Here is an 11,684-nt window from a genome sequence, read left to right as displayed (position 1 = left end):
TGTAAAGGTTAGTGCCGTGGGGAGGGGTGGGGGCAGCGAAATAAGGCCGCCTCAGGCGGCAAAATAGCAAGAATCACCCCTGGTGACATACTCTGCCTGAGTGTGCCATGCTCTGCCTGTGTATGCCCTGCTCTGTCTGTTTGTGCCCTGCCTGTGTGTGCCCTGCTTTGCCTGTGTGCGCCATGCTCTGCCTGTGTGTGCCCTACTCTGCCTACATGTGCCATTCTCTGCCTGTGTGTGCCCTGCTTTGCCTGTGTCTGTCCTACTCTGCCTGTGTGTGCCCTGCTCTGTCTGTGGAACATAAGCCTGGTATTTGTTCTGGGTGCAGTCTTATCTACAGGAGAAGAGGAGGCATATGGATTTAAGGGTATGTCCTAATATGACAACTTTTCTCACATATGAGTGATAAGTGATATCTCTGCAGTGAACACCAACCATTTGGTTTTTTTTTGGTGTTCTACCACAATTAATGTGAACATGATCTTGTGGTAACATGGGTGTGGTTTAAAGTGGGTGTGGTTTAAAAACAGGCAGTGGTCAACACTTGCTTCCATTATCGGCCCTCCACTATGTAGACCAGAAAAAATTTGTCCCTCGGTACCACAGAAGTTGGACAGCACTGCTATACAGCATTAACTTTTTCCCCTCTCTATCACCCCCTGAAGGCAAGTTAACCTCCTGCTCAACTACTGAAAATATTTCATCTTCATATGGACTACATCTACTGGAACTACAAGGCTCAAGGGTCTCCAGATCTTGGTGAACTGCCATTGTCAGCCTCCTCCAATAATCTTAGAAAGTGGAGCTTATCTAGAGTCAGGAGTCGAAGACCCATGCCCTTAAGTGCTTGTGCCTGTTTGTATTGGACAAAGGAGCTTCAAGCGAGTTCAGGGATCTGCAGCCATTGGCACTCCCAGCATGCTCTGCTTTACATCTATATAAAGTGATTCTGTAACATTAATTAAAGTGCTGTTGTCGTTGATATTTTTAGTGGTGCCAAGCACAACTGGCAGCACCTCTGAAAGCTATTTGCAGGTATGTTTATGAATCTGGATGAATCCGTTATCCAGAAAGCTCTGAATTATGGAAAGGCCCTCTCTCACAAACTCAATTTAATCCAAATTGTTAACAATGATTTCCTTTTTCTCTGTAATAATAAAACAGTAGCTTGTACTTGATCCAAACTAAGATATAATTAATCCTTATTAGAAGCAAACCAAGCCTATTGGGTTTATTTAATGTTTATATGATTTTCTAGTAGACTTAAAGGGGTTGCTCACCTTCCACTTTTTTCATCTTAGTTTTTTTCAGATTGTTCCCCAGAAATAAAGATTTTTTTTTTCAATTACCTTCCGTTATTTTTTTTTTTTTACTGTTTTTCCAAAATCTAAGTGTAAAGTTGAATGTTTGTGTCTCTGGTGTTTGAGTCTGACAGCTCAGTAATTCAGGTGCAGATTCTGAACTGTTACAATTTTACAACATTAATACATTTCTCAGCAGCATCTCTGGAGTATTAGCAACTATTGTATCAATTCTAACAGCTGCCTGTAATGAAACCTCAGCAGGGACAAAGATAAGAAATGTATCAACTAAATGTATCAATTTAGAGCAGTTCACAGGGTCGGCGACCCCCCTCCCAGAGCTGCTTTAGAAGGTGAAAAATGACACTTTACACTTCAATATTAGAAAAACGGTGACACTTAGAAAATAGAAAGTCATTGGAAAATGTTGTTATTTCTGGTGAACTATTTGGAACCAACTGAACTGAAAAAAGTGTTGAAAGGTGAACAACCCTTTTAAAGAAGTTGTTCACCTTTCAATGAACTGTTACTATGATGCAGAGAGTGATATTCTGGGAGAATTTGCAATTGGTTTTCATTTTGTTTTTTTATTATTTGTGGTTTTTGAGTTATTTAGCTTTTTATTCAGTTTTCCATTTAAGCAATCTGGTTGCTAGGGTCCAAATTACCTTAGCAACCATGCATTGATTTGAGTAAGAGACTGGAATATTAATAGGAGAGGCCTGAATAGAAAGATCAGGAATAAGAAGTAGCAATAACAATAAATGTGTAGCTTTACAGAGCATTTGATTTTTAGATGGGGTCAGTGACCCACATTTGAACAGGAAAGAGTCAGAAGTAAATAATTCAAAATGAAAAAAAGTAAGGCCAGTTGAAAAGCTGCTTAGAATTAGCCCTTCTATAACATACTAAAGGTTAACTTAAAGGTCACCCACTCCTTTAAAAGGTGAAAAATGACACGGTACCCTTCAAAATGAGAAAAACACCCACCCATAGAAGTAGACAGTCATTGGAAAAAGTCGTTATTTCTGGTGATCTATCTGAAAACAACTAGTTGTTTGAAGGTGAACCACCCCTTTAAGGTATGAAGATCCAAATTACGGAAAGATCTGTTATCCGGAAAACTTTCTGGATAACAGGTCCCATAACTGCTCTACTGCAGCCCCTGACAAATATGCCCCTTTGCTGTTTGAAGCCCAATATAAAATCAGAGAGAACATTACAACTGGTCCTCTTTGGGGCCCCCGATATGTACGGAGCACATTTGCCCCCATGGCTCTGGTATTATGTTTTTAGCTTTTACACCAATAGAAAAAACAAACCACACAACCCTGATCATGTAAGTGACTCGCGTGCTGTTCTTTGGCCTTTATCGTATCAGTCACTCGCATGAGATCAATATTGTGCACTGCCCCTTTAATAGCAATAGGGATAGCAATAAGTATATGAGAGCTTGCCTTGTAGCAGAGATACACTTCTCTATAGCATTGTGTCTGTGGGCTGATCCAGGACTGCAAATAAAGCAACATACAGTGAGGGGTTATGGCTTGGACCAGAAGGAACTGAAGTAAACCAGCTGGCCATGCACATGTGGAACAGTCTTGTCTTCACAAATCAGCCTGGGGAGTTGCAGTTCTGGTAGGGCTGGAGGGGAGTCAATGCGCTTGCAGGAAAAAGGGGCTAAAAAAGCAGCGCTTTCTTCTTCAGGTCATTCTTTTTCCAAAGCGCCAGCCGATCAAATTCCTCGAGAGTCATCCCAAATACATGCTTAAATTCCTCCACTGATAGGTGCCTCTGTAGGGACAGTGGGAGGGGAACGTGTTAGCAAGGACGCCATTCTCAAGTATTTGCAGACACAAATAATCATATATATATATATTTATACACCATATTAGAGAGGCACCCAATCCACTATTTGGTATTCAGCTGGATCCCTGAACCCATCATGAAAGATTCAGCCGAATATCGAACCCTAATCGAACCCATGTGCAAATCAGGGTCTGGAAGGGAAAAAGTGGAAAAAAAAACATTTTTCTTGTATTATGCCAAAAAGTTAAATGATTTCCATCCTCGCCCCTAATTTGCACATGAATTGGATTCGGTACAGCCCGGCTCAAGGATTCGGCTGAATCTGAATCATGCTGGAAAAGGCCAAATCCTGGCCGACACTTTAAAGAAACAGTAACATCAAAAAGTATTTTAAAGTAATAAAAATATAATGCAGTGTTGCCCTGCACTGGTAAAACTGGTGTGTTTGCTTCAGAAACACAACTATTGTTTATATAAATAAGCTGCTGTGTAGCAATGGGGGCAGCCATTCAAAGGACAAAAAGCTCAGGTTACACAGCAGATAAGCTCTGTAGAACATAATGGTGTTATCTGTTATCCACTATTTAATATAGTCTTTTTTTTCAATTTCCGCCATTGCTACACAGCAGCTTATTTATATGAACTATAGTAGTGTTTCTGAAACAAACACACCAGTTTTACCAGTGCAGGGCAACATTACGTGATATTTTCAATACTTAAAAACACTTAAATTTTTTGGTGTTACTGTTGCTTTAAAATGCCATGTCCTTAGTGCAGGTCCAGACTGGCAATCTGTAGGTTCTGGTAAATGCCAGAGGGGATGCTGTATCAGGCCATAGACAGTATTTAAAGGGGGTTGTTCACCTTTAAATTAACTTTAAAGGACCATTTAAAAAAAATTCATTTGTATATAACGAAAAAAAACCACCAAGACATATTTAACTTTAAAATTACGAAGTCTTTATTAAAAAATAACTTACCGCTCCTCTTCAAAAAAGGCCACAGGGCGACGATCCATCGTGCGGCGATCGATTTCTCCTCCCTGCCTTGTACAGGAGATAGCCAGGGAGGAGAAATCGAGCGCCGCATGATGGATTGTCGCCCTGTCGCCTTTTCTGAAGAGGAGCGCAAGCAGAGTTTCCTTAAGTTATTTAAAGACTTTAAAGTTAAATATGTCTTGCTGGGTTTTTTTTGTTATATGCAGACACATTTTTTTAAAAAAAATTTTGACGTTACTGTATAATGCAGAGAGTGATATTCTGAGACAATTTGCAATTGATTTTCATTTTTTATTATTTGTGGTTTTTGAGTCATTTAGCTTTTTATTCCAGCAGCTCTCCAGTTTGCCATCTCAGCAGTCTGGTCGCTAGGGTCTAAATTACCATAGAAACCATGCGTTGCTTTGAATCAGAGACTAGATATATAAGAAATAAAAAGTAGCAATAACAATACATATGTAGCCTTAGAGAGCATTTATTTTTAGATGGGGTCAGTGACCCCCCTTTTGAAAGCTGGAAAGAGTCAGAAGGAAAAAGGCATATAATTAAAACCTATAAAAAAAAATGGAGACCAATTGAAAATGTGCTTAGAATTGACCATTTTATAACATAAAAGCTAACTTAAAGGTGAACCACCCCTTTAATGTTTCTGGGCAAACTTAATGCTTTTTATTACATAACCCCACTAAGGGATAATTTACCACCGCAGCAACGGGGTTGTGGTAGTGTTAAAATGTACACAAACACAATTATGCACTTCAAGCACAACCGTGGACATCAGACATACAAGGTTGCCACCCTGTCGGTATTTAACTTGATGTCAAAGTCATTAATAGAGGAAAATGATAACCTATATATAGTGACGGGCGTATAAATTCGCCAGGCGTGAATTCACGGCGAATTTCCGCATCCCGCGGCCGGCGAATAAATTCATGAGATTTCAGCGAAAATTCGGCGGCATCAAAAAAAATTGGATGCCTGTCTGTAAAGTCATGGGAATCAAAACTTGCATGCGTCAACATTATTCGGACGCCCGTTGACTTTACGCGGGAGTCAAAATTGACGTGGGCGTCAAAACTTTGCATTTCGCAATTTTTTCCCCATTTTGTGGGAAATTAACAAATTCTTTGCCGTTTTGTGAATAGTAAGGAGGTGGTGGAGGGGAAAACTCTGTATTCCAGATATAAAATATGGTAACTTGTACTTTGCATGTCCTTTAAAATGAAATTCAAAATGTAAAATGTAGAATTCAGTATGTAGGCATTGCATAGTACATAGATCTCAGCCCACATCTACTACTATGTGTAAATCTACAACAGCACCTTAACCTGTAGCTAGTGATGGGTGAATTTCTCCCGCTTCGCCAAAAAATTTGCGAATCTCAAATTTTGACTCGTGTCTATTCGCGTAAATTTTGACGCCGGCGTTAAAGTCAATGGGTGTCCGGATAGTGTTGACGCTCAACGGTTTTGACGCAAGCGACTTTTCCAAAGCACGTTATAATTTTTTTGACACCAGCAAATTTTCACAGGAGTTTCACGAATTTATTCGCCGGTGGTGAAACACGGAAATTTGCCACGAATTTGCTCCTGGCGAATTTATATGCCCATCACTACCTGTAGCAACCAACCGGATGAGCCAAACTACATGTGATCAATGGCCGCACTCCAGGAGACAGGAGAGATATCACATCATGTCCACAGGCTCAGCGCTATGATTCAGGGAAATATTTTTGGGGAAACCACAATGTATTTTAAATATAATACGGTTTAGAGTTTTATTTCGGATTCCAAAGTATACATATAACCTAGCCAAAAATAAAATAATGTTTTAGAGGGATTGGATTTTTATAGTGTTGTGCTTTATGCTGGGAATTCGATTTATTACGTGAATTGTTATATGAATCTCTAGGCAGGATCATAAATAATAGCTTTGTCATTGGCCCAGGCTGTGAATGAGGAACATGCTGAGAGCTTTTACCCATTGACACTGTGTGTGTGTATATATATATATATATATATATATATATCATCTCTAAACAAAGAGAGACGGCTGTGATATTATAAATCCCAATCATTCCAAAGAACTGTAACACTCCACCCAAATATTCACTTTTATTGCCTCAGCTAAGTGTCTATAAAACCCATTCGTTGGAACCATTTGCCTCCCTATAAAAATACTTCTGCCCCCACCCAAAAGGAAAACTATAGCAAGTTGTGCCTGTAGATGTCGGTTAACGGCAGAGTAGTGCCTATTAGTAGGGATGCACTGAATCCAGGATTCGGTTCGGGATTCGGTTAGGATTCAGCCTTTTTCAGTAGGATCCGAATCCCTCTGCCCGGCCGAACCAAATCCGTATCCTAATTTGAATATGCAAATTAGGGACGGGAAGGGAAATCGCGTGACTATTTGTCACAAAACAAGGAAGTAAAAAATGTTTCCCCTTCCCACCCCTAATTTGCATATGCATATGTAAATTCGGATTCGGCCGAATCTTTGCAAGAGATTAGGGGTTCGGCCGAATCCGAAATAGTTGATTTGGTGCATCCCTACTTATTAGTACAAAGTACCAATTTATTTCAACATATAGTTCTAAGTGGCCATTGGCTGGGGGATTTGGGGGCTCCATTTACTAATGCTAAGTAATGCTGAGCTAGGTACTTTAACACAGTGTCAGACTGGGATGCCAGGGGCCCACCAGAGAACATTAGTCCATGGGCCCACGCTCCAAAATATTTCTCCTCTTCCTCACCTCACTCTCTTTCTATATCTACAGTATTTAGCCTCTCTAATGACCATGAAATAGTCCAAATGGTTAGAAGCAAGAGGCCCACGACACCTGGGCCCACCGGGAGTTTTCCTGGTATCCCAGTGGGCCAGTCCGACACTGCTTTAAAAATACTCAGACTTGCACACAATTCATTAAGAAAGTCTGTGATCCCCATAAATGAGCAACTCGCAGCATTTACAAATGGGCACAGCTTGTGCGCCCATATTCTTCAGACACAATTATGCTGGAAATCTGGGGGGGAGTGAATTATTCCCTATGTTAAATGATGCCCTATCTTTGCATATGCAAATTAGGATTCGGCTGAATATTTTGCGAAGGATTCGGGGGTTCGGCCGAATCCAAAATAGTGGATTTGGTGCATCCCTAATATATATATAAAGTTATAAAAACAAAACTCTGGCATTTTTTCATATTTTAATGTGGGATACTGTTTAAAAGTTGTAACTGTTAAATATCTCTATATATATATATATATATATATATATATACAACTTTTAAACAGTATCCCACATTAAAATATGAAAAAATGTCAGAGTTTTGTTTTTATAACTTTTATAACTTTTCGGCATACAGGATATGACATAAATTGACGTAAATAGTGATGGGCGAATTTCTCCCATTTTTCTTCGCCGAAAAATATGCGAATTTCCTGCAAAATTCGCGAAACGGCTAAAGATTTGCGAAAAATCGTGAAATCAGAAAGTTCTCGAAAAATTGTGAAATTCAAACGTTTTCGTGAAAAAATCGAGCAATTCGAAAGTTTTCACGAAAAAATCTAGCAATTCGAACCTTTTCACTATAAAATCGAGCAATTCGAATGTTGTCACGGAAAAATCGAGCAATTTGAAAGTTTTCACTAAAATCGAGCAGTTAGAACGTGTTCACTAAAAAATCGAGCAAATCAAATGTTTTCACTACAAAATCAAGCAATTCGAATGTTGAAAAAATTGTGAAATTTGAAAGTTTTCATGAAAAAATCAAGCAATTCGAACGTTTTCACGAAAAAATCTAGCAATTCGAACCTTTTCACTATAAAATCGAGCAATTCGAATTTTTTCACTGAAAAATCGTGCAATTTCAACATTTTCACTAAAATCAAGCACTTCGAACGTTTTCACGAAAAAATCGAGCAATTCGGATGTTTTCACTACAAAATCGAGCAATTCGAACGTTTTCACGGAAAAATAAAGCAATTCGAACGGTTTCACGGAAAAATCTAGCAATTTGAAAGTTTTCACTGAAAAATTTTCACCGGCGAATTTTTCACTGGAGCTTCGCAAATTTATTTGCCGCAAATTTGTGCTAGCCGAATTTATTCGGCCATTACTAGTCAATTTGCCAGGTATAACCTGGTGAAACAGACTCTGGCAAAAAGGATGAAACTTCGCTAGCGCTGAGCTTTTTGCTAGTGAATTGTCCTTTTAGTAAATTGGCAATGTCCCTGCGGATTTTCGCCACTCCGCCCTTTAGTAAATCTGCCTCTTTGTGTTTCTTGAACGCAAAAAAAATTGCAACATAAACCTTACTCATTTTTCGAGAATTCCTCCTCGGCATACAAGTCAGAACTAAGATAACTGGAAAAATAAGTCAAGTGCACGCGAAAAGAAAATAAATCAGAATATGTCAACACCTAATTTTGGTTAAGAACAAGACTGTAAAAGTGAAGTAAAACACAACAAAATAAATATTTACAAGAGTTTTGAAAATACAACTGCATTTTTGGCTACAGAACAGAGGCTGAAACATATTCTGGGTTTGAAAGTTCTGCAGCGCCACCAACTGCCCAAAGTTGAATATATGAATATTGTCCTGTTTAAACAGAAACGTGATCATCTGGCTATGAATGTGTATGTACATGTATGTAGATATCATTTTACTTTAATATATATATATATATGATAGACTACCTGTGACCCTCCTGTTGTTTACCTAAAAGGGCAATATACACGTGTTCAGTGTAAGTGCAATAAGCAGGTTATGAGTTGGATAGTATTCGGACTACTGGTTCACTTCTAATTACACACACTAAACAGACACCCAAAATTAAAACCCTTTACCCTCCTGGGTTCTTAAGAGAAACTTTGAGAGGAGCAGCAGGCAGATAATCAAATTAGCCCTGTATAATAAACTCCTCCTTATCTGTTGAAATGAGACAAGTTTGTTAATGAGGAGCACATTAGTGCTTCATAATTACTACAGTCATTTATTCAAAATAATAGACAAATTCCTTGTAGCAGTAAAGCCCAATTTACAGGGTATTTTCCTTTTTTGAATGTGTGTTTATATCTGGCCCCTTTCATCGAAACATTTCACAGCTACATAATTTAAGCAGCGGATTACAGACTTGAAATATGTGACTACTTCAGTTCAGTGCTACACACGTTTCCAGATAAATGTGTATAACTGCAGGTTACAGACTTGAAACACGTGACTCTTAAAATTCAGGGCTACACAAGTGTCTGAATAAATGTATCTAACTGCAGGTTACAGACTTAAGACGTGACTATTTCAGTTCAGCGTTACACAAGCTTCCAGATAAATACAGTATATGTAACCGCAGGTTTCCTATTTGACACATGCAACTAATAAATTCCAGATAAATGTATCTAACCAGAGGTTACTGATTTTAAAAGTGACTATTTCAGTTCAGTGCTACGCACACCAGATCAATGTATCTAACCACGGGTTACAGGAAGAATGTGACTATTGCAGTTCAGCACTACACAAGCTTCCAGATAAGTGTATCTAACCACACGTTACAAATTAGAAGCATGTGACTATTGCAGTTTAAGGGCTACTCACGTTTTTGGATACATGTATCTAATCACAGGTTACAAACTTGAAACGAGTGACTATTACAGTTCAGCACTAAACAAGATTTCAGATAAATATACCTAATCACAGGTTACAAACTTGAAACGAGTGACTATTACAGTTCAGCACTAAACAAGATTTCAGATAAATGTATCTAACCACAGGTTACAGACTTGAAATGAGTGACTATTACAGTTCAGCACTAAAAAAGATTTCAGATAAATATACCTAACCACAGGTTACAGACTTGAAACAAGTGATTATTACAGTTCAGCGCTAAACAAAATTTCAGATAAATATATCTAACCACAGGTTACAGACTCGAAACATGTGACTATTACAGTTCAGCTCTACACAAGCTTCCAGATAAATGTATGGTGTATGTAATTGCACATTACAGACTTAAAGGAAAGCTCAACCCCCAATTAAGAAAACCCCTACCGTCTTACCTAGATAGTCCCCCCTCCCTGCTTCGCCCCCGCATACTTCAATTGCCGTGAAAATGTGCCTTAACTATTTCTCAGTGCAAAATAAGAGCAGTGGAGCTTGTGGGCGCCATCTTCCAGATCGCCGGTCTTCATCTGTAATAGAGCGCCATATTGGCACATGCACAGTTGGAGCCAGTTGGTTCACATCGACTGTGCATGTGTCAAAGAAAATTGCCGAAGAGGATCCGAAGAAATTGGAAGATCCTGAAGATGGCGCCCATGAGCTCTGCTGGGCTTACTCTGCACTGATAGGTGAGAAATATTTTAGGGATATTTTCAGGGCTGTTGAAGTATGTGTGTGGGGGGGAGGGGAAATAGAGAGGGGGGACTATCTAGGTTAGTAGGTAGGGGCTTTTCTTAATTGGGGGGGTTGAGTTCTCCTTAAAACATGTAACTATCACAAATCAGAGCTACACAAGCTTCCACATAAATATTTCTAACCTCAGCTTACAGACTTGAAACATGTGACTATTACAGTTCAGCACTATACAAGCTTTTAGATAAATGTATGTAACAGGCCAGGACTGGCAATCTGTGGGTCTGCTGTAAGATGTCACAGACAGACACTATGTGAGTTATTTACTTAACTCCGAATTGCAAAAATCACGAAAAATTTGTGTTTTTTTTAAAGAAATCAGACTTTTAAAAAATCACGAATTTTTCGGAATTTATTAAACCCCCAGGATGGAAAAGTCTGAATCTGAAAATCTGGCATCTCAGACCTCGAGGTTGCATATAAGTCAATGGGTGAATTCCCAATGATTTTTTGATGTGCGCTGGGTTTCGTGCAATACTCCGACGTTTTCGGGTGAAAATTCACTAAAAAAAGTGAGAAATGTTGGGAAAAATCCAAAAAAAATTGTGAAAATTTTATTTTTTCCCACAAAGCAATTTTTTTTAGGAAAATGTAATAATAGCAGTTTCGATGGTAGTTTGTAGCAGAAAATATTAAGATAAATTCGGACTTTGATAAATAACTCCCTATTTATTGGACTGGTGGGGGACTGTTTGGTCCTCTGTGTACCTGAAATGCCAGGGCATTTTGATTCCCAGTCCAGACCTGGTATTTAATTGGAAGAAAGACCTGATCTAGGGGAGGCCTTATAAGATATCCCTGGCTGATGAGAGAACTCAGAGTATACACAGGGAAGCAGCCAAGATCTCAATAAACCTTCCAGAGCAAACAGAACATGATCCAAACAAGCTGTACTTCAGCAAGACTTGTATCTAACAATTTAGCTTAGAAATAAATGATATTTTAATCAATGCAGTCCAGATGTAGGAGCGGTTTTCCCCTCTCAGTTATCTTTGGTCCCAAATGGATTTTGAGAAATTTGGCTTGAAAATTAGTGTCTGCGAAATAAATACCACTTGCCTAGATGGACATTTATAGACCCAACGGCGGTGCTTAGATTTCATCAGAACTTTAATTGGTACAAGAACAGGTTGGCTGGGTCATGTTTTGAAGTAGAAATTATGAATC

At 38.8% G+C, this 11,684-nt stretch overlaps 1 protein-coding gene across 13 annotated transcripts in view; it reads right to left on the bottom strand.

Moving 5' to 3' along the window:
- Window positions 1-2,700: 2,700 nt before the first annotated feature.
- The window catches only part of ablim2.L (actin binding LIM protein family member 2 L homeolog), a 128,134-nt gene continuing 119,150 nt past the window's right edge, over window positions 2,701-11,684 (bottom strand). For 8 of the 13 annotated variants that reach the window (XM_041581538.1, XM_041581551.1, XM_041581558.1 and 5 more), the window contains one exon: window positions 2,701-3,095. In XM_041581538.1, coding sequence (XP_041437472.1) covers window positions 2,982-3,095 — 114 coding nt within the window. In that variant the 3' untranslated portion in view covers window positions 2,701-2,981. 13 annotated transcript variants of the gene reach the window in all.

Source organism: Xenopus laevis, chromosome 1L (genome assembly GCF_017654675.1).
Source record: "Xenopus laevis strain J_2021 chromosome 1L, Xenopus_laevis_v10.1, whole genome shotgun sequence".
NCBI lineage: Eukaryota > Metazoa > Chordata > Amphibia > Anura > Pipidae > Xenopus > Xenopus laevis.
Note: the sequence above shows the minus strand (reverse complement) of the source record. Positions and strands in the feature narration are given on the sequence as shown.